Source organism: Equus przewalskii, chromosome 15, assembly GCF_037783145.1.
Source record: "Equus przewalskii isolate Varuska chromosome 15, EquPr2, whole genome shotgun sequence".
NCBI classification, from domain to species: Eukaryota; Metazoa; Chordata; class Mammalia; order Perissodactyla; family Equidae; genus Equus; species Equus przewalskii.
Genome location: NC_091845.1, coordinates 68,332,512 through 68,358,470, shown reverse-complemented (window position 1 = coordinate 68,358,470; position 25,959 = coordinate 68,332,512). Strand labels below are relative to the sequence as shown.

The window sequence follows — 25,959 nt, the reverse complement described above, 5'->3', positions numbered from 1 at the left end:
CAGAGTGTTAAGGAAGAGTCACAACGACTTAGGGATCTGGACGAGAATCCCCAGGAGGGCAGTGACCATGTCTCTTTTGGTCACTCCCTGATACCCCGCAGCTGAACAGTGAGTGGCTCAGAGAAGGTACCTAACAAATATGTGTTTATGTTGAACGGACATGTGTGAAGGCCATGGGCCTGCTATGGAATTAAGTATGCAGGTTTGAATATGATTATGTCAAAGCCTTTTCCAACTTCCTGTACTTTTATAGCTATATTTTAAAGACTGGAGATTTCTAGATACTTAAGTCCTGGAAAAGTGGCATGTAACTGTGTCATAATTATAGTTTCCCAAAAGCACTTTATATATCCCTCACTCACCCCAAGTAATTCTTCTTAAAACAGCTCTTCCCTTTCCCTGGGTGGTGGTGGGGGTATCATTTATCTAATCATATAGTTTGAATAATTACCATGAACACCACTAAGAATTTTGGGGGACTGGGGAAGGAGATTTCTTCTTAAACTTCCTGTCAATTTTTTGCCTCATAAGGAGTGTTTCTTTCCAAGTTTCTCAGAGTCTTTCCAAGCTTTCTTTTGTTTTACTCTTACAAATGCCTCGTAATTATTTCCTTCAGAATGACCCCTAGCCTCCATTTTTTTTCCCTTCTCTTTTCTAGCTCCTCTTTCTGGTTCCTATTCCAGAACACACCCACATAAATTTCATCCCTAGAGCTTATGCTCCTATATCAGTGTTTTTCAAACCGTAATGTGCATGTGAATCACCTAAGAGTTTTGAAAAAAGCCGATTTTGGTTTGGAATGTCTGGGGTGGGGCCTGAGATTCTGCATTTTTCACAAGCTCCCAGTTGATGCTGACACTGTTGGTCCTAGACTCACACTTGGACTAGAGGACTGGGGGACACGACGACATCAGTCCCATCGACAATTTCCCGGGGCTCCTCAGACCTTGCCTGTGCTGACTAGTCGGTGTCTTTGCAGCCTTAACTGGTGTCACTGTGTAATGTCAGTGACAAGTTTGAGACACAATTAGAATCTCCCTTAAGCTACACTCTTTAGCCTATGTGTCTACTTTTCTTTATCTGAACTCCAAGGTTCATTCACCATGAAAACGTTCAGGAATCTGAGTGCTTTTCAATCCCCGGACATGCCTTCTTTTTATCCATCCTGTTGCACTCAAAATCAATTGCATACTTTCAAGGCAAGCTCACTCCAAGAAATATAGCCCATGGTTTTTTTTTTTTTTAAATGGGCACCAGTTACACTAATTACTGGCATCATAAAAAGTCATTAACAAGGCTGAGAAAGTTTTGCAAGGATGTATCTTTCATTCTGACAGGTAAAATGGTACCTCCTGCACTTCAAACTCTGCCTTTGGAACTTGTAAAAGCAAAGCCAAGAACTGTTGAATTTTTCTTTGGCTCTCTCTTTTGGTGTGTTAACTGATGAAACTTTCCATCAAAGGGCAGTGTGCTAATGTTACATGGCAAGGGTTTCTACTTTGTAGCCAAAGTCCAGGCTGTGACTTCACACTCCCAGACTACACTGCTCCGTGCAGACAGATGTGTGAGCCGCTGCTTGTTATGATTGCTTCTCCATAGGAACCAGAGGCATAAAAAAGATGAGCCAGAAAATTAAATGCTTAGAAATCAGAGGTTTCCTCCCTCCACCATACATCATTACATATTTTCCTTTCTGACCCTGCAGTGCCCTTGAAGACAGACAAGAGTTTTCCAAGAATCTATGTCAACTCATCAACCCTTCTTTTGGGAATACCAAGGATACTCTTAATGTGCAAGAAAAAACAGATTTTACAACTTACGCCTGATTGAGTTTATAAAGGACTTCACAAACTTCACACCATATCTGTGGTCAGGTTTATGAATTCGGCCAAGCTGGACCAAGTGGTGATCCAAAGGGTAGCTGGCCAGCTCTTCCAGTTCCTTGTCATTCCAAGCAGGGCCAAGGGAAAACACAAATAAGGCATAACCTTGACATTTGGCTCTCAAGGATTCTTTCTTTAAGGTTTCCCTGTCCAAATGACTGGTTTCCCCAGTAGATATCACAAATATGACTTTGTTTCTTCTCAGATTGGGTGTGTTTAAAAAGATATTGTCCAGAGTCCACTGTAAGGCGTGACCGATGAAAGTGTCTCCATTTAGTTGTCGAACTGATTCTTCCATGTGCCTCTTCATGAGGCGTTTGCTGTTGTAGGTGGTAAGGTTGAACTCAGTTCTAACAGGACTCCTCTGAGTGTTGGGTAGGAAGTTGGGGGGAGCGTGGCTTAACAGGGCCACCCGGTCTCCAGTGACAGAGGTCTTGGGCTCTGGGGTGATTTCAAAGTGATCTAACAGTGCTCCCAGAAAGTCTCTTATGTCTTCAAATTCAGCACTTCCTACATGCCGAGAGCCATCCAGAAGGAAAGCAGCATCCACGTAAGACTGCACAGGGGGTGGTCCAGCTTGATCGCAAGAAGCATCCGGTTTGCACACATCTGCAGACCAAAAGTCATTTAGGGTTACAAAACAGAAATGGATGCGGAAGGAGAGATGGCATCCCAAGTATTTCAACATTTGGAAACTGCATAATCTTTGATGTTAAAATACAAACTAAATGACTTTCATATCAACAACAGGAAGATTTCCTTGTACGTGGTTTGCATCTATATCTAAAAAGTACACATTTTATACCCAGCATGTGTCTTTTTTTTCCTGAGGAAGATTAGCCTTGAGCTAACATCTGTTGCCAATCTGCCTCTTTTTTTTTTAGCTTGAGGAAGATGAGCCCTGAGCCAACATCTGTACCAGTCTTCCTCCAGTTTATATGTTGGTCGCCACCAAAGCATAGCTGATGAGTGGTGTCAGTCTGCACCCGGGATCCGAACCTGTGAATGTGGGCTGCTGAAGTGGAGCGTGCCAAACTTAACCACTATGCCACAGGGCTGGCCCCCTCAGCCTGTGTCTTGAATTCTATTCACCAATGCTATCTGATTTTTAAAAATTAGGTTACTTTCAACAGAAGTTTAATCCCAGTTGTGTTTTACGTTTATAAAGATTGAAGTGGACAATTTATCTCATGCTTCTAAGAGTTTACTGTACAACATGACATAAAAGCTAATACTCTCTCTAGATTGACAATATACAGGTTAAATCAATGGCCCTTATCTGCTCACACTGTTCTACCATGAAAAGTAATCTGCTTAAAAAGTAAGAGTGAAAAAAGCAATGAATCTTTTACTTCAATTTCAATAAATGTTTATCACTCAATGTCTAGCTGTATATAGACATGAAGGACAAAGCTACTGCTCATGTTTGTATCTCCATTGTGCTTCTTAGGTGAAAGCTCCCTACATACTCATTAAATGAATATCAATACTGCATGTTAACAGGCTTTCATAAGATATGAGGCCATTTTTATAAATACGTATATCTCATTTAACAAAAGAATGTGCAGTAACAAAAACAGAGAGTGAATTTTATTGAATCTGACCACAACGAATAATCAGAGGAATAAAAAAATCTGGAAATGGAAGGATCTTAGAGGTCTTGTAATCTTTTAATTTTACGGAAGAGACTGAGGGCAGGTGAGCAAAATCATTCTGCCAAAGGATAGACCCGTATTGCTAGAAGTTTCTGCATATGAAGTCGGTGTTCCATTGTTAGAGCCAAGGCCAGGTGGCGTGGCAGTGGGGAGGCCCCATGGCCTGACAGCCAGGATGACTGGGTTTTGGTCTCACAGTAGCCAGTAACGAACATGCTGTGTGCCCCTGTCAAGTCACCACTGGGCCTCAGCTCTGCACAACTGAGTGGTTTGGTGAGATTCACCCAGACAGCCCTTCCAGGCTAACATTCCTTAATCCTAGGTTTTCAGTAATAGTTGATAGTTAAAGGACGAGAATGGGCTCTTTAAAAACTAAAGAGAAGAAAGAGAAATGGAATAATGTGTGCGGATGGCTGGCACTTAGATAGGGGCCTGGGCCACAAATAAAAGCAGTAAGATGAAAGGTTAATGACCAGAATGCAGATCTAGGGGCTGTAGCACACTTCCTAACCTCAGCCTCACTCATGGACTCAGTACAGATACGGCTCCGGACAAGTTAAGTTTCCCTCACTGAAATTCAGTAAAATTTTATGACCATGTTTAGTGGGCAGATGACGGAATAGTCACCTGTGTGCAGGGCAGTTTCTAAAATCAATGACAGCAGGCTGCCCATTTGCTCAATTTTGTGGGTTTTTTAATTGCAGGGAACGATAGCCAAAATATCTTCCATTGTATGCCTAAGAGAGAAAACAAGGGTTTAAGCCAAGAAATGGAGCCAAAATCTATCCCCACTCACACATGTGCAGCTTCTGACAGTGCAACATACCAGCCGGCTGCTGTAACAGACATGTCTGAAAGCGCAACCGTGAATAGAGAGGGTGGGCTGCATCTCCCCCCAGCACGGTTAGCGCTGTAACTGCTCCAAGCGACAATGCCAGTGCCTAACCCACTGATGGAGAGAGGGTAAGTGGGCCGGGGTGGGGGGGTGTGGGGGGATGGACAGACAGATAGACGGGGATGGAATGGAGGGAGAGTAGGAGGGAGGAAGGGAAGGAAAAGGAGGGAAGGCAGGCTGGGGGGGGCAGTGGGGGGAGGTGGGGGGATGGGGGAGGTGGGGGGGATGGGGGGAGGGAGGGAGGGAGGGAGACGATTAGAGGGAAGCAGAGGGGAAGACAGAAGAGAGGTTGTTAGAAGAAATCCTACTTTTCCCAAAGAGTTACCACCTCCCTGTGAGGTCATTTATATGGCAAGCGTTAGCATCTCATTGATACACATGGAGAGGGAGAGGAATTAAGCACTTTCTTCAAGGCCAAATACACAGTTTCAGGGAGGAGAACAATGGGATCTCTGTTACTCATAAATCGCAGGCGTTTTACAGCCAGCTTTCTTGGGTTCGATCTGGCTGTGGGCAAATTATTTCATCTGTCTAAGCCTCATTTTCCTCATCTGTAAAATGGAGCTGATAATTGTTCAAACGTTTTAGGGTGATGATAAGGATGGAATGAAACAATTAGAAGAGTTGGTCAGAACACAATAAGCACAACAGATTAAGCATTAACTGTCACGGCCGTCATCAATGTTACATGGAGCAAGGAGAACAGTGCATGGCTTACAATAAAGGTTTGAAAACTGTCAGCTATCACACCCACCAGTAATCTCATGGCTTCCACTGTCTCCATACTTAGCAAAACACTCAAATTATTTGCAGACTCAAATACAGGTCTAGCCTGTTCTCTAGCTAGACCTATAGATTGTACATAAAACACAATAACAGACACAAAAAACAGCACTGCAAATCTGTTAGATGCTTAACATTTGAGAGTCCAAGAAGCCTCTTTCCAATGAGAAATGCATGAATTTCTGCTAATTTCCACTTCTCCTGTAAAGCACTTCTTTGGGGTTGTGAACATTTGTTATTTAGAAAACGCATAAGTATACTTTGCAGCATGAAAAACTTGGCAATGAGACAGGCTAAGTTTTTCTAAAAATCACTGCTGTTTCCTGGAAGCTGCAGAGAGGTTGTCGTCCTCCTGCTGTGATACCCAGGAGACCTGCTCGCTGGGCTGAGAGACTCCATCTGCGGATGAGGGAGTGTGATGAGGTGAGCCCAGAGCCACAGGGACATTCTCCCAAGGCCACTCATATCCTTGCTGCCAAGTCCCAGCTGCTCCAGCCAAGGGTGACTCAACGTGCTTGACAGGCCTGATCAAATTATGTTCTCTCTGTGGGTCTTACCATAGCAGAAAGTGCACCGCTGGAGTCTCTCTAAGGCTGGCGCGGAGTCAGCCCCGGGTGGGATCATTACTACTTGGAAGGTGCCAGTGTCACCGATCTGCAAGAAGCAGAAGCAAGAGAAAGACAGCTTAGTGGGTGGGGCTGCAAGAATCCCCCAGGATTGTTCAGAGCACTGCGATCTGGAGAGAGCAACACTGCTCCTTCCAAGAAGGTCTCGGGGAGCTGCAGCAGGTCAGGGTGGCTAAGAGCCCTGCTGGGTTTAAACCCTGATGCTTGCTTTAGCTCTGTGACAAGCCTCTCTGTTTCCTTGTCTGGAAAATGGAATAATCACACTACTACCCACCAGGGCTGCTGTGAGCATTAACTGAGTTCTTAACTGAAAAGCACTTACTGGCACAGGGTGGTACCACGTGGGTCGTTAGAGACCACAAAACACTTCCCATCTGTTATTCCACAACACAGTGGGTTTGTTCTTATGTTCATCACCCCCGTTCAACAGATGAGGAAACTGAAGCTCAAAGAAAGGTTAAAGCATTGATCAAAAGACACTGAACAAGGAAGCCGTTTAAGGAAGAGATTCAAAGACCATCCCCTTCCTCCAGTCCCAGAGAACCAGATGCAAGCACATGGGGCACTGTACAACTATCTTTGAGTCCCCACCATGACCAGGCATTGAAGCTGGCTCTGCAATGCAGACCCAGAGCCACGTCCAGGCAGCTCCACACTGAACAACTCCCAACTCTTTCCAGTTGGCCCCATTGTTAGTAACCAACCTGAGGCTGGAGAACAGGGAGAAGATAAGGAGGCCCCAAATAATGAAGAATAATCAGCTTGTCACTTAACTGATTCAGAGGTCATTGATGGTTGAAGAAAAATTGTAGATATGATTCTACTTAATGCCTAAGAGATGGGACAGACGACATTTAGTTTCCCCTGTGAATCCTACTAGCTTACTCTCCTCTTTCTTCATGGAGATAGGACTTTGGCCACCATGTTTATATGGGGTGATTCCATCTCTCTAAGCAGAGCGGATTGCACCAGGGATGGACATCGGAGCCAATCAGGTCCATTCTCTCAGGAATTTGGAACTGAGGTCCTGAGGGCAGTGAGTCTCTCCACATTAGTGGTAAGCACTAACAGAGCTGTAGGCTGCCCAGATTCCATCTTGTGGACTGAGGAGCAAGGGAAATGGGAACGAGGGAGGGGAGCTTTCCCCGAGGTTTATCTCTGTTTCTGTCCGCCTTTTATTTTGTGTATAAGAGATGGAGAAGTCTGTACTCGCCAGAACTCCTCCCTGGGAGACCACTGTGTTTGCCTTCATAAGCTGTCTGGGTTAGAGGGAGAGACTCGGAGGGAACACGTGGCAATGGAAGCTTTTAGCTAAATTTCTAGGCAGAAAGATACAGAGAAAAGAACATGCGGTGCCTGGGAAAGACTGAGAGGGAAGAAACAGAAAGTAGGGAAGGTGAGCATTGTGTGGTATGAGAGAAGAGAAAAAAGAAAATAGCCTGTGATAGGAAGGCAGTGGACAAGGGACAGGGGCAGTGGTGACAGGAATGGAGACGTTTTGTAGTGGAATGCTGTGCTCTGCATAACGGTCCTCTCCTTCTCACTCACTATCCTCAGTAAAATCTGCATTGCTCACTTATTCTTTACGCAGATGGATTCTTTGAAGAAATGCTGAATTTTATGTGTGTATCCAGGTGAACATAGGGTGAAAACAGAGGCTGCTTACCTGGACTCAGAGCCAGAGGACACCTGGCTTATATCCGGATCCTTATAATAAGTTCACTTAGGGTACGTAATGAGTGTACTTAGGCTAGTTGAAATTGGTTTTGCTGATCTGTAAACAAAGAGTCTTGACTCTTCACTAATACAACACCAGAAACAATTAGTCTGTATTATTAATGGCTTTTAGTAGGTATCTGGGCAATGTTTCAAGTGAATCATGCCTTCACTTCATCAGGATTGTGATGAATGACTAGAAACCAAACCCAGAGAACGTGGATCAGACCACCTGGTAGGCGCAATGTGCTTCCTTATTGCCAACTACAGGATCCAGGAAAAAAAAAAAATCACAGAAGGTTTGAGCTAGAAGAAATCTTAGAAATCATATAATCCAATCCCAGCATTTTACAGATAAGGAAAGTCAGCCCAAAGAGGGATGGAATACAGAAGGCTCCAGTTTAAATTTTGCTCTTGCCAAATAAGATCTACCTTCCATCTTCTGCACGAGCTACCTTTGTGATGACAGTTTCATGTCAGTGGGTCCTAACAATTCAGAGTAGTGTTTTCAAGATGCTGTCCAGGGATTGCTGCAATTTGTTAACTAGTTTGTGTTTTGTATGTCTACAATGTGACAACTTCCGTATTTCTGGCAGTGGCACTAGTTGACAATTTAGACTTCACATTTCATCCTGTGTCAACATGTTGGTGTCAATCTAAAACATCATCCTTCTCATCGATTCTAGTGCATTCCTTTACTGGGAGAACGGCACAGGTGTCTGTGCTCTCCCTGCCCCCACAAAGGAATCTCCTGATCAATCAAGTTTGGAAGATGTGGTTTTAGAGATCTCTCATCCTACCACACATCACTGGAGCAACTATAGTTAGCACATTACAGAACATTCCTTAAGCTGAATGTGGGCTGGGATTTAAAATAAAAGGGTCCTACGGTTCACTTCTCTTCTCGCTTTTCTGTGGATTCAAAGCAGGACCAGCTTGGATGGAAGTGCAGCTATAAAGTCCACAGATGGGTGATAGATGGCATTCAGCAAATGGTTCTGGATGATGCCCTGTTCTTTCGTTTGTAAACATCATGGGGCTCCATAAATTGGTGCATTCAAGAAAAGACGCAATCAGTGTTATGCGTAATCTTCTTTCTTTAGACAATTCTATATTAACAAAGGAAATTCTTTTAAAAATGAAAAGGTTGGGTGCTTGAAGTGCTAGAGTTTCCCATTAAAATTCTCCTCATTTCAGCTCTGTCTCCAATCATCAGAATAATCAGTAATGTCAAATATCACACAATGTTTCTCTCATCTTCAACGCTCAACAGGAGAGTAAAAGAACAAAATTAGGCTAGGTAAAAAGGGGACATTTCTTATAAGTATATTAGAAAGGGAGACCCACTCTATATTAGAATTCTTAATGTGTAGCAAGTCAAATTTCACTAGAAAAGGTAATCACCAAACAAATTTAGAGGAAAAACCTTAGTGATAAAACAAAGCTGAGACTGAGGTTTTTCTAGTCAAAAATGGTCTTCCATTTCAGAAGGGATGAGGAGCTTGTTACTCAGCGTCATACCATCATGAAAAATTTCCAAGATAGTGATCACAGTCCGTTTGTGAAGGAACATAGGGAAATCAGCCCATGTTGTTGGAGCAGCTGCTTCTGAGTCCGGCCACATGTGTCTGCACAGGTCCCAAATTTCACAGTAGACCACTGAATTCGCAGATACATCGAGATTTAGAAAAGGCATGATAATTATGAAATAAGCTAGGGTTTTAAAATATGGCCGCCCAAATAAAAATTCGTTGAGTCATTAAATTTTTGAGTCTGTTCTTAGAATAATAACACAGAACAGTTTGAGTGTAGGTAAGCACTACTGAAGAGAATGGACAGAAGAAAGAAAAAGAAGGCAAATGAAGAAGTAGTAACGTAATTTCTCTTTTGTAAAGTCAGGTGTTGGGTTCTCCCCAACTTGTATATACGCCTCCGTTTTGAGCCCTTGTAGACAACACTGCTTAGTTCCATCCTCTGATGGCAGCTCCATAAGGGGATGGGGGTTCTTTTGGTTTCCGACTCTACTCTTGGATCCCCAGGGCCTAGGCCAGCACCTACTATATATGAGGTCTCCCTAAACGTTTGTTGGATGAATGAACCTTGGGACCAATTCTGACTTCTGTCTACATCTCTAATTCTTCCGCCCAAGGGGTGTTTGGAGCCAACGCTGCTCAGATTTATAAGGGTCATTGTCAAGAATTTGAAACTTCATTGGTGCTCTTTTGAGACGGAGTCCTTCAAGAAAGGAGCGGAGTCTCTAGGTGACTTGGGTAGAAGCTGTAAATGAGAGTAACACGCAAAAGGCTTAAAATAACAACAAAATACATTTTCTTAAGTTATGTGCTGTGCACATACCTTCGAGTGGATGGTAGAATGGCGTCAGTTTACGTTTATATCACAAGTACCATCAATTATTTGCATTACGATACTAAGTTGCCTCTTGTTTTGTGACTAAATATAGCCAAGGGACAACGGGGGCTCTCAGTAAAGAGAGGGACTTATGAGGACTCTGTGTGGATCCAAATCCACTCATAGAGTTTTTGAGCTGCTGCATTGTGTAGCAGCTTTATTTGCATAGCACCACCCCGGTCTTTTCTAGTTTATGTGCATTTTCTTTTCTGGGCTTGCTATGTCCGCCTGTTCACTTGCATAATTCTGAGTTAGTTCAATGATGCTAATAGCAGTTTCAGCTCCTTTACAACCTAGACTTCAATATTGTTCAACAGATTTTAGTTCGGCGTCAAGCAAACAAACGGTAACAGTAATAATTAAAGGAAAAGCTGCCATCCTTGAGTGTTTGCTGTGTACTAGGCACTGATGCACACATCACGTCATTTCCTCTTCACAACTCTAGGAAACAGAAACATTTTCCACATTTTACAGATGAAGTTTCTATTTCAATTCTGTTTTGCTTATTTTAACACCTTCACAGAAAATTATGGAGCTGGAAAGGGCCTCAAAAGGTCACTTAGTCTTAGCCTCCAGTCTCTAGGAAAGACAGACAGAAGTCACCCTTAACAGGTGAAGTGACTGCCCCTGTGAAAGGCCTTCAGGAAAAGTTGGCATCTTGACCAACTACATTTAGCCATTTAGTTCATGTCAACAGTAAATCACTCTGGCCTTCAGAAAGTTCTTACTTCAGTCTACCCTGAGGTTCCCTACTGCTATTACTCCTACTTTCTCTACTATGAGATTTTGCTAAGCTGGACTTCAGCTGGCTAATTTTCTCCTGTAATAATTTTTCACACACTCGGGTGCTTCTTATTTTCCTTTCTCTAAGTGAATAATTTTCAAATGCTTGGCCTGTTCGTTCAGGTTGCATTTCTAATACCCTTTTGCTGCTGCTTGGGGCCCCTCTTCATGGTTTCCACATAAATGGAGAACAAAACACCACGTCCAGTCAGCACAGATGACTGGAAGGACACTTTGTGGGTCCTGTGGTTCTTCTGTAATGGAGCCCTGCCACCGAGCCACTATTTACAGGGCGTTTAAAAGGTTAGGATGGCTATTATCAAAAAGGCATGAAAAAACAAGTGTTGGCAAAGATGTGGAGAGAAGGGAACCCTTGTGCACTGTTGGTGGGAGTGTAAATTCGTGCAGCCACTATGGAAAACAGTATGGAAGTTCCTCAAAAAACTAAAAATAGAACTACGATATGATCCAGATATTCCACTCCTGGATATTTATCTGAAGAAAACAAAAACACAAACTCAAAAGCATACTTGCACCCCTATGTTCACTGCAGCATTATTTACAATAGCCAGGATTCAGAAGCAGCCTAAGTGCCCACTGATGGATGAATGGACAAAAAAGATCTGGTATATATACATATATATGTATATACACACACACACTGGAATATTATTCGGCCATAAAAAGAAAGAAATCTGGCCATTTGCTATGTGGATGGACCTTGAAGGCATTATGCTAAGTGAAATAAGTCAGACAGAGAGACAAATACCATATGATCTCACTTATATGTGGAATCTAAAAACAAAAGGAAAAACAAAACCTGAGCTCATAATGAGAACAGATCGGTGGTTGTCAGAGGTAGGGGGTGGGGGGATGGGTGAAGGGGTCAAAAGGTAGAAATTCCCAGTTACAAAGTAAATAAGTCATGGGGCTGTAACGTACAGCTTGGTAACTATAGTCAATACTGTACCACATATTTGAAAGTTGCGAAGAGGGCAAATCTTAAAAGCTCTTACAAGAAAAAACATTTATAACCATGTGTGCTGATAGATGTTAACTAGACTTACTGTAGTAATCATTTTGCAGTATATACAAATATTGAATCATTATGTGGTACACCTGAAACGTATACAACATTATGTGTCAATTATTCCACAATAAAAAAAAAAAGGTTGTCTTGTTCCCAGGTGGCTTATTTAGGAACGCTACACAGTAAGATTTTAATCCTTAACCTAAGAAGCTAGAACCAGAATGACGTTTCCTTTAGAAAATTTGGATAGTTACATGACTGGTGAAGTCATAAAATCAGTCAATTGGTGTTCATCATACAGCAACGATTACTACTCTGCTCATTTAAGTGACCTCCAGGAACGTCTATTGGCCTTCCTCCTTTAGTATCTTTACGCCCAGAGGCAACTCAGAGAGTCCTTCGGAGAAGCACTAGAACAGGAAACCTGGGTTCAAGTCCCGACATTGCCACTTCTTAGCTGTGTGAACCTGGTAATAATGGTTAACTTCCCCAGGCTCAGTTTTCTCATGGATACAAGGCGGATAACAATTATACTTATCTCGCATATACTTCTTGTGAGAATTAAACAAGATAACGCGTATTAAGGGCTCAGCATGTTCCTGGTACATGGATATGAATAGCAGAGTTCTGCACTTTGTTATAGACGCTTCTGAATATAGGCAACAAAAAAGATATGGAAAGGCTTAACCCTCTTACCATAAATGCACGCTTGATGGAGGGCACGTTGCTGAAAGCAATCACGACTGGAATGATGTCAAGGGCGCTGAACTCCATGGTGGCTGTGGCAATGGATTGGGCATCGGCAGATTGACCACTGCTGAAAAACGCGGCGATTCTTCTTGTGTGAGGCCCTGAGAGGGTCCGCTTGAAGACATTCCTGGAAATAAACCTCATTGTTTTGCCAATCTCCCTGCCGGCTGAGGATCTCTCATATGGAATAGCTTCAATTTCCCTGAGAAGTTGGTTCTTCTTGTAGGTGTCTGAGAAGCGGATAAGGTGCCTGGTGTGGGAGTTATAGGAGAGGATGGCGACGCGCGCCCCTACCGGGCAGCTGTTCTCCCGGACTCGAATGCCTCTCACGAAGGCAGATACTATCTCCTTCATCCGCTCAAATTCCTGCTCGGTCACATCCCGGGACTGGTCTAAAGCGAACACCAGCTCTGTTGGATGCACGGGGCATTCTGGTTTTCCTAAAGGCAAGAACATGCTCCTTATGAAACCAGAAAAGAGTTACCATTGATGATTAAGTAGCTAGGAACTAAAGGGTTTTTTCCTTCTTGCAATTACTGATTATAGCTCGTAGCTGTTTAACCCACCCATTGTTAACTGTGCTGTTTAGGCAACATGCTATCGGACTCCCACTAGTTTCCTATAGATAGCATTTCCCTGGTGCCTGGTCACTATGGTAACGGATGTGTGAGCTGTTCTTCAGGAATTAGAACCCCTTTGGCCACTCCAGGCTGGTTGAGACCACTAACTCATCAACTGGACGCATGCAGATGTCCAATAGGCGACCTTCTGACATCAAGAGGCTAAAAACTCCACCCTCAGCTCATGCTAATGCCACCATTTTGTGAGCATGCGTCCTATCAAGAGGCGTGGAGTCTGACTACGCTTGCGCAGATCATCAATGACCTCACCTCTCCTCACCTCCAATCACCTCTCTCCACACTTCAGACCACATTGTCCCTTCCCATAAATATCTCTGGGTCCCTATTTTCAGGGAAGCGGATTTGAGACTCCTGTTCTCGCTTCCTCACATGGCTGCCTTGTGAGTAAACCCTCTCTCTGCTGCAATCTCATCATCCTGGTGTTTGGCTTTCCAGGCGGCGGGCAAAAACGAACCTGGTGTGTTAACACTTATCATGTAGCGTGCTTACTTTAAAAAAAAGATACATAGAAGCCAAAGTAATTTTCAACATTAAATATTCAAATATTTAAATGTCAAATAATTATTTATTTTAATATTAAAATAAGCATTTGAAATATTAAATATTTAAATCTTGAATAATTAAAAATGTTATTCTAAAAATTGAATTTGTTCTTTTAAATGAAGCACAAGAAAAAGTCTATAATTCAATTTGAGGTTTAGTGAAATTTGTAAGTTAATTACCAATTCCTTCCAAATAATAATGAGCTGATGGATATGCCCTTTTACCTACAGAGATTGGATCAATGGTATCATGTTTGTGGCTGGAATTTCACTCAGCTAAATAAATTAAAACATACCTTTTTTTACTTAATGATGAATGTAACATGGATTAAAAAAAATGAGTGGGGAAACTGTGTTGATCATTTCAGAAAGATTGGAAGAGGACTGACATACACTCCCCAGAATGGCCCATTAGATACAAAGAGAGTCGGCCCTAGAGGGAAGTGTTTAGAGCCGTGGCCCAGCTACTTCCTGCCATGCGACCTCGTCCAGGTGACTTCTCTCTGTGCCTCAGATTGCTCATCTGTAAAATGCCAGTCGTAAGAGCGCCCACCACACAGGCATTAAATGAGTCAACACAGGGAAAGCACTTGGGACAACAGTGCCTAGCACATAGTAGGTGCTTAGTTAATGTTAGCCATTGCTATTATGATTATTGTTACAGATGTTTTCCTTGTGAGAGAGAACCACATATATCACTTAGAAGAATGAGGAAAGCTTTAACTGATAAATTTTTTATTTAACAGTTAAAAATGCAAGTTTAACCAATCAATATGCCTTATTACTTAGAGATATTTTGAATTACGATTGTTAAACTCAAATATAAATAACTTTAGATTTGCTCATTGATCCCAATTCATTCACTCTAATCTCAGTACCCTGTACTTATCACAGTTGGCAATTTATATTTGTCTAATTATCTGATTAATGTTTGCTTCTCCCCTCTAATTTGTGAAGTGCGGAGACAGGGGCTGTGCCATTCTTGATCTGCTAGATTATTAGTTCCTGCCATCTATCAAGGATTTAGCAAATGTTGACTGCATAAAAAAGAACCAAACAGAGAACAGTTCTTTGCAATAGGTACAGGAGAAAACAAAATTTTAATAATGGGTGCAATGCCTGGTGTTGAGATGTAGGTTGGGAAAAGGAAATCTCAATGATGAGTTTCTCTTGGAGAGGTGGCCCCTCTCATTCAGATGCCCGCAGGCTGGATTCAGAGATCATAAACACAGCGTGAGGCCCACCGGCTCCTCACAGGGAGCTCAGACTCTCAGAGCTGTTGGGGCTGGTCCAGGAGGGAGTCCCTCTGCTGTGGCCAGGTGGGCCTCGTTCCCCCTTAGTGCTAGACCATTATGTCCTTCTGGTCCCAGACTCCATGACTTCACAAGCAATAATAATATTGCAATATCATATTGCAATGATATTGCAATAATAACAATATCACCAGTAATAATAAACATTCAACCCCAAATCAAACTGTGCGTCTCAGTGGAGACAGGACAGAATTTATTAGCTTCTAAATTGAATTTAGAAGGCTGAGCAGACACTTAAAAAAAATTGAGGTCACATCAATTTTACAATAAAAAATGAGTGGAATTATGACCAAACATGAAAGTGGTTCTGCCAGCTTTTGGGGGGGCTGTTATTTGCATATGGGAACAATTGCAACAACAACAATGCAGCTCAGGTGTAATTTAGAGATAAAGAGAATAAAAGATTCACAGCACTGGCTGAAGATACGGAAAATGCAAGTTTTCAGGGAAAAACACCTAAGGGCTAGTTTAACTTGACAAATACATCCTTTGAACTCTATCAAGCTGCCAGGAACCAGAGGATTCTAAAGGCTGCTAGGCTGGACTGGATTGTGGTGGCATCTAGGAGGCCATCCTCAAGGCAGGGAGGGCCACATGAAGACTTACCATGGCCGCACGCTGTACACTGATGGTTGCTGCCTGGCAAAGAGCCGCAGGTGATGATGAGGACAGAGGAAGGCAAACCAAACCACTGCCATGTAATTAACACACAGCAACGGCAGCCCTCATCCGGGCCACCACCATATTTGCCTGGAATGCCACAACACCCTCCTAACTCGTCCTCTGGCTTTTATACGTATCCTCCCTATAATCCACTTTTCCATAGCAGTCCAAATAAGCTTTAAAAAACTGTTCATCAGCTCATGTTTCTGCCTTAAATACTTTCAATGAACTCTTTAATACCCTCCCAATCCAACTTGAATGAAGTCCAGCCTCCTTATAATCGACAAAGCCCTGCCTGATCTGGCCCCTGCTGACTTGTCCATTTTTTCACATGTCAATCTCCCCGTCCCTATGCCTCAGTCACGCTGGGCTTCTGTCACTTTCTAGAAAATGCTTAGGTCTGTCTTGTATCATGACCTTTGCACTTGCAGTTCTCTCTGCCTGCCTCTTGCAAAGCTGGCTTCTTTTTATTCTTCAGTCTAAACTTCAGTGTCATTATTTCAAAGAGGAGCCCTCCATCCAAAAGCGTTTCTCCCCCCTCAACATTATTCTGTGACAGAGCATCCTATTGTTTATCTCTTTCACATCAACTATAGGAATCTGTAATTCTTTCATTTGTTTATTAGCTGGATCCTCCACTGGAATGGAAGCTTCTGAAGACAGGAATTATGTCCATCTCACTCAGCTTGGTGTCCCCAGTGCCTGGGAAATAGACTGGCACATAATGGGCTTTCAATAAATATTTGTTGAATGAGTGAACAGGCAGTCAGAGGGCATGGATTGATAGTTTTATACAAAAGGTATAAAGGTATAAGAGCGTGATGATGGTGATAATGTGTGATATCATATAATAAGCATTCATAAAATACTTGAAAACTGGCACCCAATGATATTAAGCCAACTTCATAATTAACATCAGGCAAGAGCTCCACGCATTTTAGCACAGTCTGGGCTACACATTCAGCTTGCTTGCTATCTGATTGTGCCTACGTTTATTCTCCACACTTCACCCTTTAGATCTTAATCCCTTAGTGCTAGACTACTAGAGACAATATAACAAATGAAGAGAGAGAAAATGAAGGGAGCAAGAAAAATTATTAAAAAATCTAATGGTAATGTTAGTCATTAAAATATTAATAAACAATCAAACCACTGGGTGGGGAGCTAGCTGTGAGACTTGGCTAAAACTGAGTGATTTATTGGGGGCAGGTCTGTGTTACCAGGATGAGGCAGCAACGATAGTCCAGAGAAAATGGATATCATTTGGCAGGGAACACAGTTCTAACTCATCTTTCCAGATGTACGACATTTTGGAGCTTGTTTATAATACGCTGTAAATAAAGATTACTCACCACGTCCGCCAGCTGGGGAAGAAGAACAAAGGAGATTGGGTTATTGTTCGGTAGGAGGACGGAGTCCTGCACTATGTAGGAAAGTCAGGGCGGGCGAGGCTCTGTCCTGTGTGCTTTTGCAGATGACTGAAAACTCAAGGCAACAGGGAGGGTTTGGAGAGCATGCAGGTGGATCTCAGCATCTTGGTAAAAGTACTGTTCCTTCCATAGGGAACAGAATGGGAGAAGTGGGACAATACTCGGCCATAAATCAGCAGCCTGCAGCCAGCTGTCAGAGGGAAAGAACCTTTGCCCGAGAGGGAATGTCGTGTCACAGAGAAGGGCAATGAGTTTGGAAAGCTAAAAAGTCCTACCCTCGCTTTATTCTAAATTTTCCCCGTGTAGATATCTACAGCTATCAATATCACATATACATATAAATGTGTACCTATGTGTATTTACGTGCGTGTGTGTATATGTAAACGTCAGAGGTGGATTTACTCCAAAGCAAATGAAGCTTAAGCTTTAGGTCTGCACTGTCCAGCATGGAAGCCAGTAGCCACAAGTGATTATTTAAATGTTAGTTAATTAAAATTAAATGAAATAAATTCAGCTTCTCAGTTGCACTAACCACCTTTCAAGTACTCAGAGTCACAGGTGGCTAGTGGCTTCCACGTTGGACAGTACAGTGCAACACTTCCATCACTGCAGAAAGTTCTACTGGACAGCACTGCTTTCAGTTGCTCGCCTGCAGGGGTCTCTTGCAAGGCCCCGAGAAGGGCCCCAGCCGTGTGTTCACGTGATCACGTGCTTTTATAAATGCAGAAGTCACTGGTTGTGATTTCCTCTCTTGTTCTAAATAACACTTACTTGAAATAATTCTGTACCTACTTTTGGATTTGTAATTTTGTATTGAGCCCCTCAAATTTTAAAAGATCAGGCCTCATCACACTCAGATCTACCCCTGAGTCGTCATAGTTCACACGGCTCCCATGTCAGAAAGCCTGCTGTCCTAATTCAGCCCCAAAGCAATCAGCCTTCACGACCTAATGTGTATATATATTTTTTGTTTTTGTTTTTTTGTTTTGCTGAGGAAGATTCACCCTGAGCTGACATCTGTTGCTAATCTTCCTCTTTTTTTTCTTTTTGCTTGAGGAAGATTAGCTCTGAGCTAACATCTGTGCCAATCTTCCTCTATTTTTTGTATGTGGGATGTCTCTACAGCATGGCTGACAAGTGCAGTAGGTCCTCACCTGGGATCCGAACCTGCAAACCCGAGCCACCCAAGCAGAGCACGCAGAACTTTAACCACTCAGCCATGGGGCCAGCCCCCCTAATGTATATATTTTGATTCCCACCATGGATGGTTTCATTCTGCTATAAAAAGGTAAAGTTAAGATCAATATCTCATTTAAAGCTTTGAAAAGTCTGTGTCTTTGACACAAATGCTCTCTACAGAAATGGGCCCTGATTTGCCTGTTGTTTCTCCCTGAAATGCCTTGAGGGAACTTTTGACATTCTTTTCAATCACAGTGTTTATTTGGGGGAAGTCATTATGCGTTTGCGGATGAACACTAAAAGGTCGGCTCTCTCCTCATCTTGTACATGAATTTCTTTGATGGCACTAACACATATTCTGATGGAAGATTGGCAACGGATGTTAGCTCAGGGCAAACATTTTGAAAGCAAATTCAAAACAGCATTTGCCAAATCAAAATGCCTTTTTGCTTTAAAAATTCTGAGAGACAGAAAAGAAAATGTAGGCAGAATGAGTAATTTTACAAGCAAATCAATGAGCCCATTACTAGTCCAGTAATCAATGATTACTCCAAGTAATCAAGCATCCCTCTCTAGGAAAGGAGCAATAACAACAAACCAAAGTCAGGCCTCCAACCTCCGGGACACCCGATTATCATGCTGGCTCTGTCACGCCAGATGAATTCAGTCCTGTCAGTTACTGTCAGGTGTTAATAATCATTTAAAGACTTTCCATGTGACTCTACACGGGTTGATTTCCCCATCAGGAGAGTTCTGACCTCATGTCTCAATTTTCCCTAGATTCAAAGCACCAGATATTTTACTACTTGGTGCCTGGAACAGGTTCCAATAGACATGCTGGCAGCCAGAGAGGGAGTTAATAGTCACCAGTCTATGCTGACTCAAAATATATGCAGTGACATTTCTAATTTTAAGAAATGGGCTGGTAAATTGTCTCAATTTTGAGTACAGAATTTGCTGCTTTTCTTCTATGAATGCTGACAACTTGGGTGATCATTTTAAACAGGGTACTTACGACCGTGGTCCCGCACATACTGAATGAGGTCACATGTCTGCAGTTCAGAAATAAAACAGAAGGAATTAACCAACAGACTGCCAGGTGCTGAAGTTTAAAAGTAAATAAATTTTAATGGAGTGCTAAGAGCACTCTCCTGGAATCAGGAGATACGTACGGAAAACAAAGCCAATCCTTTGGCCCCTTTCACACCCTAGGAAAAAATAAAAGTGGTTTTACCGCTCTAGACACACATATCACTAGCCAGAATGTGCACCAACATTACCCTCAGAAAGTGAAAACTTTAAAAGGTTCTTATTCTTATTAAGTTAGCAGGGAAAAAAGGAATCCATGTAAGATACTCATCACGTAGTTAACAGTAACAGTCTAAGGGGAATAAACTCCAAGCAGCAAGCTTGATGCATACAAGCCTCCAAAGGCCACTTTCCTCCAGCCTCATCTCTGGATGACAAGGGTTGTCTAGGATCTAAGGATGGAGCCGACAACTTGACAATGGCATGGAGAGCTTTGGAGCAGGCTTAAGGCTTAGAACGAGATCAGGCTGAAGCATCCATGGCAGCTGCCTCTCCTTAAGGCAGAGGTTTGGAGTCCCTCAACCCCAAGCTTTGCCTTGGCCACGGAGCAGCAGCTGAGCTGAACATTAATCTGGTCCCATCATTGGTTGGATGACAAAAGGACCAGACTCAAACCAAACATCTGGAGGGGTAATCCCAACTGTCTTCCAAATATATATATTTGTATATATTTGTGTGTGTATATATATATATATATATATATCTCAATACAAATATACACATACACACACACACACACACATAACTGCCTCAGTTGGGGATAGAAAGGACAAAGTGGAAATGTTTTAATTTCATGTATTCAATCCCATCTTTGGAACAGAAAAAGTCTGGCTATTCTCAAAGAGAGACACCCAACGAAAAATGCAGTGGAGCCCCACCCATACTCTCGAAGAAAATAAGTTCCATATGAATGCAACTTTGATCATTTATTCATTATTTATTAATTTCCCCTCACTTTCATTCATTCACTGGTCACTTGTTGAATGCAAGAAGAGGCAAGTACTGGACAAATAAAATTCACTGATAATTGAGAAATCTTATTTTAGTCTAATACTTTTCATTTCCTCTCCCAATTCCCCCCACCTCCCGGGAAATGGCAGCTGATATTGAATCACTTTTTTCCTCCTCTCTCTGAGCACATAAAGGTGGAAAAATAGTGAAAATTGTAGCCAAGCTGCAGACACAGAAAGCATGCACATTTGGACAATGAAGACTCCATGCAATGACTTTCAGTTGAGAAAAGGAGCTAGTGTGATTTATGGCTTTTCGGCTTACCTTGCGTCCGGGAGGTCCCAGCTCCCCGGGGGATCCTGGTTCTCCTGGCAGCCCCGTAGATATCTCGAAGCAGAATTTATTTATTTTAAAATTATATTTATACATATATGTACGTGTGTTTGTGGTTGTGGGTGTTTTAAATTTCAAGGGCAATATTCTTTCCTTTTAGAAAATTGAGAAACTTCCAAAAAAGCACAAAAAAGAAAAAAAAAATCCTCAGCAATCCCTTCTCCTTCAAATAATGCTTGCTAACATTTTGGTGTCTTTTCCTCTAGTCTTTTTGTTTACTCATTCTTTTGGAATTAATGTATATGTTCTTTTTAAATATAATTTTATACTTTTCCCTGTTGCCTTTTAAACTAAATATATATCTCTGGATATTTGTATGTTACTAAATATCCTTTTGCAAAATCAACTTTCATGACTGCATAGTATTCTATTACAGGGATATACCGTGACTCATTTAATCTGTGCATTATTGTTGGCATTTAGGTTTGCTGTTGTTTTAACAAGAAATGCCTTAATAAAGTCATTCCCTGTGCAATTCTGATTATTTCCTTAGGGAAGATTGCTAGAACTAGAATTTCTGGGTCAAAGGAGAACTTTTTATCCAAATTCAGTAGGTGACTAAACTAAAAGACACACCAATGAACAAAAACCCAGAAAAACAAAAATTTAAATATAAAAATCTTGAAACAACAACAATAAAACATTTAACCATTGACTGGAAATAACTGTAGTGAATTGGAGAATAACAGCAGTAAGAAAACAACGGTTGTTGACAACTTATTACATGCCAGGAAGTTTTCCATGGCATTTAACAACATAGTTTATCATAAAGAAAGGTAGAATTTAATTTAAAAATTAGGGCAATATTCCTTTGTTCATTCAAAATGCCACTGGATTTATAAGCTGTAAAAAAAAGATGAAGTTGTCTAAAATCAACTTAATTTGTAAAAGTATTGCCTATGGAACAGCAATAATTATTGATGTTCTTTAGATATTCCACAGTGTGCTGGGTTGAGTGAAAAAAAAACTTACTGATCATATGTTATATAGAAGATACAGATTAACTTCTCAGGAAAAAAATAGCAGGTTGAACAAATGCATTTACTTTTGGTCCCTCTCAATATCTTACTAAAATGGTGGTGAATAGATTTTTTTAAAAAGGCAAAAAATAGACAAGGATGGGGAGAATGAAAAAGGAGACAATAGCCATAAACCTTCAGAGGTTGGAAGGCAGATATATAAGTGTTAAATGACTTAGCAGATCTGAAAAAGTTGAATCCTAAACCAGTGCCAGGGAAAGCCAAGAATCGATGTGTTTTATAACACATTCCAAGAAGCCTCAGGAATTGGCAGCACCAAGCGCCTCTAGAATTGGAGGTGAAGGGAAGAGTCTAAATGAGGAGGATTGGTTGAAAATCATTTTAGGAACCCCCAAATCTCCTCCACATTCTTTACATTTGGAAGAATGTCCCTTCTCTCATCTCAACAGAAAGAGGTAAAACAGAGGTGTCTGCACAAGGGAACTCTAAGCAGAGTGGAGGGCCAACAGTGCCATCCTGAAAATGGAGAGGTTTAAGAGTGATGTCAGCATCATGGCAGAGTGAGTTGTTCCTTTTGTCTCTCCCCTCTAAGTCACAACCAAACAGACATCCACTGACCAACAGAGGATTCCCTACACAGCACAACAGGATGCCTAAGAGATCCAGGCTTCTATACATCTGAAGGTGGGTGGGCTGGATCCTGGGGAAGCAGTGGAACTAGGGGAGCAGCTCTCTCCCCTCCTACTCCCCTAGTGGCAGTGATCCAGGGTACAGATCCTCACCAGCAGCCCAAGCAACTATGAGTGGGGGCAAGCCCGGCCCTGTGCACACATGAACACCTATGGAGCTGCTACGGCCAATGGCATCCCTGCATGCATGATAGTTGGTGGATTGGTGGTCCAACCCACACAACTGTGAACAGATGGCACAGGAGAAGAAAAACAGCTCCTGCCCCACTCCCCTCCACTGGTGGCAGGTGGAAACTGCAACCAGAAGCATCAGGAACCACAGCAGAACCAGTGACCCAGCCCCCAGTGGCAGCACCCCTGACACCAGCAACAAGTGGAGGCTGCATCAAGTCCCTTGATCCCCAGGCCCCCACCAGCACCAGTGACACCTGTGAACCCAGCACCCCTGGCAGCAATGCAACCAGCACCCCAAGACAACTTGGGAACAGCAGTGCAGGTGGTGCACAGGACAGCAACATCCAAGCCTGCAGACAGCCAGTGGAGGACCACGAGACCCAGGTGACCCTGGAAGCAGCAGAAGTGCTCACAGCCTAGTGACCCCAGTGGCATCACCTGAGACTGCAGTGGCATATAAGCAGCAAAACACCAGCAACCCCAGAGGCACAAGCAGCACAAGGAGGGCTGACTATGCTTCTGGCAGAGGCAGTGGAGGGTGGAAAGTGCAGGCTCTCAAATACTATCAGAAGCAGCTCAAAACCAAAGTAACCAAAGCTATACCCAAATAAGAAAAGGTGATTACTACCACAAATGCTCCAGCAGAGGATCAATTCATCAAACACCATGAAGAACTAGAGTAACATGGCAGAATAGAAGGAAAATGACAACTCTCCAGAAACCAAACCTGAAGTCACAGAACATTACAATCTAACTATAGAGAATTCAAAATAGCAGTCATAAAGAAATGCAACAAGTTACAAGAAAACTCAGAAAGACAGTTCAATGAGCTCAGGAATAAAATTAATGAACAGAAGGAATACTTCCCAAGGAGATTGAAGCTCTAAAAAAACCAAACAGAAATTCTGGATATGAAGAACACAATAAATGAGATAAAAAAAATAATACAGAAAGCATTAAAAATAGAGTAGACCTTATGAAAGAGAGAATTAGTGAGCTCAAAGATAGAAACCTAGAAATGCTTCAGGTGGAGGAGAAGAGAGAACTAAGACTTTTAAAAAATGAAGGAATTTTAGAAGAAATATACAACTCAATTAGGAAAAGTAACGTAAGGAGTATAGGTATCCCAGAGGGACAAGAGCAGGAGAAAGGAGCAGAGAGCTTATTCAAAGAAATAATAGCTGAGAATTTCCCAAACCTGGGGAAGGAACTGGACGTGCAAATACATGAAGATAATAGAACTCCCAATTACATCAATGCAAAAAGACCTTCTCCAAGGCATACAAAATTAAAACTGCCAAAAGTGAATGACAAAGAAAAAATATTAAGGGCAGCAAGAGAGAAGAAAATAACCTACAAGTGAACTCCTATCAGGCTTTCAGTGGATTTCTCAGCAGAAATCTTACAGGCTAGGAGAGAGTGGAATGATATATTCAAAATACTGAATGACAAAAACTATCAGCCAAGAATACTCTATCCAGAAAAAATTTCCATCAGATATGACAGAGAAATAAATTTTCCCAGACAAATAAAAGTGGAGGGAGTTTATCACCACTAGACCTGCCCTACAAGAAATGTAGGAGTGAGCCCTCCTACCTGAAACAAAAAAGGCAAAGGTTACCAAGCTTTGAGCAAGGATATAGACAAAATCAGAACATTGCAGCTCTATATCAGAATAGGTTAGTAAATATTTAATTATAATATAGAGGATACAGGGAAAGAAAGCATAAAAAAAATAACTATAAATACTTCAATTTGGTCACAAACCGACAATACAAAAAAGAATAATTTGTGACAACAAAAGCATAGAAGGGGAAGAGGAAAGGGATAGAAACTGCACAGGTTAACAGAGATTAGAGGCTGTCAGAAAAAGGACTATATCTATGAGATCTTTTGTACAAACCTCATGGTAACCACAAAACGAAAAATCAGAGCAGAGTCACAAATCATAAACAAAGAGAAAACTGAGAAAACCACCACAGAAAACCACCAAAATGAAATGGCAGGCAGAAATACGAGGAAAAAGAAACAATAGATATATAGAACAACTGGGAAACAAAAGATAAAATGGCAGCATTAAGCCCTCATATATCAATAATCACTCTAAATGTAAATGGATTGAATTCACCAATCAAAAGACATAGAGTGGCTTGATGGATTAAAAAACAGGACCCAACAATAAGCTGCCTCCAGGAAACACAGGTCTAAGGATAAACATAGGCTTGGAGTGAAGGGATGGAAGATGATACTCCAAACAAAAAGCACGCAAAGGAAAATAGGGAGATTCAATGAAGGCTTGCAAAATAGATGTGAGACCCCTCAGCTCTCCTTTTCCATGTGACTCCTAGAACGCTGGCAGCCAGGCCTTTAATCTCAGGCAGGAAATTGAAAGAATGTTCTCAGGAGAATCTGACCAGACAAAGAAGAAAGACCCAAAGATACTCATATCAGAGGTTTGCTAAGTAAAGAACTCAGCCAGATCACTCTACAGTGAAATGTGTAGTTGACCAGCTCCATCCATGTCCTTGGACTTCCAGTCTTTTTGCCCTCAATTCTTAAATAGGAAGAATTCCCTAGACATGTAAGAAATAGAGAGCAAAACAGAAAAGCAACAACAATAACAGGGAACAGACCATGTTGGGCAAAAAAGACTTAAACATTACTAATTTATATCCTTAGAGAGAGAAAGGATGATGTTCCAACCAGGAAACAAGAAGAAGATAGTAAAAAAAAGGAATATTCAGAGAACAAAAATGAGCTCTTGAAAATTAAAATAGGAGAAGAACTTTGTAAAATAAAGTCAGAGAAATCCCCCAGAATGTAGAGCAAAAAGACAACCTGGAAAATAAGAGAGAGGAGAGAAGGGGCAAAGGGATTGCCATTTCTTCAAGACAAACTTTGCACAATTATTTGACTCTTTAAACTGGTGGTCTCAAGTGGGGGCGGCGAGGAGGGTGGAATTTTGTGCCATCCCCGGCCCCTGAGGGGACATTTGACAACGTCTGGAGACATTTTTGGCTGTCACAATGGAATGGCGGAGGGAGGGATGGTTGATACTGACATAGTGGGTAGAGGCCAGTGATGCTGCTAAACATCCTACAATGCACAGGGCAGCCCCTGCAACAAAGAATTATCCAGCCCAAAACGTCAATTGTGCTGAGGTCCAGAGCCCTGCCCTGAAGTATGTGCATGTGTAAAGTCGATAAAAAATATAAACACGTTCAAATATACGTGTATCCATAAAATAAGACAGGTTAAAAATCATGGCAAATTTTTTAAAAAATGCTTCAGTTGGGGGGAAAAATCAAGGTGAAGATTTAGAAAACTTAAATTAGGAATTTAATCATTTCAAGAAAACCAAAGAGGCATTCAAAATTCAAGGCAA

At 41.9% G+C, this 25,959-nt stretch overlaps 1 protein-coding gene across 1 annotated transcript in view; it reads right to left on the bottom strand.

Annotated features, from left to right (window-relative positions):
• Nucleotides 1–25,959, bottom strand: part of COL6A6 (collagen type VI alpha 6 chain) — a 142,476-nt gene that overhangs the window by 11,479 nt on the left and 105,038 nt on the right. The window contains exons 29-35 of the mRNA XM_070577739.1: nt 20,663–20,725; nt 19,471–19,506; nt 19,314–19,350; nt 17,042–17,053; nt 12,477–13,009; nt 5,774–5,870; nt 1,821–2,492 (exon numbers count right to left, since the gene is read on the bottom strand). Coding sequence (XP_070433840.1) covers nt 1,821–2,492; nt 5,774–5,870; nt 12,477–13,009; nt 17,042–17,053; nt 19,314–19,350; nt 19,471–19,506; nt 20,663–20,725 — 1,450 coding nt within the window. The remainder of the gene's footprint in view (nt 1–1,820; nt 2,493–5,773; nt 5,871–12,476; nt 13,010–17,041; nt 17,054–19,313; nt 19,351–19,470; nt 19,507–20,662; nt 20,726–25,959) is intronic.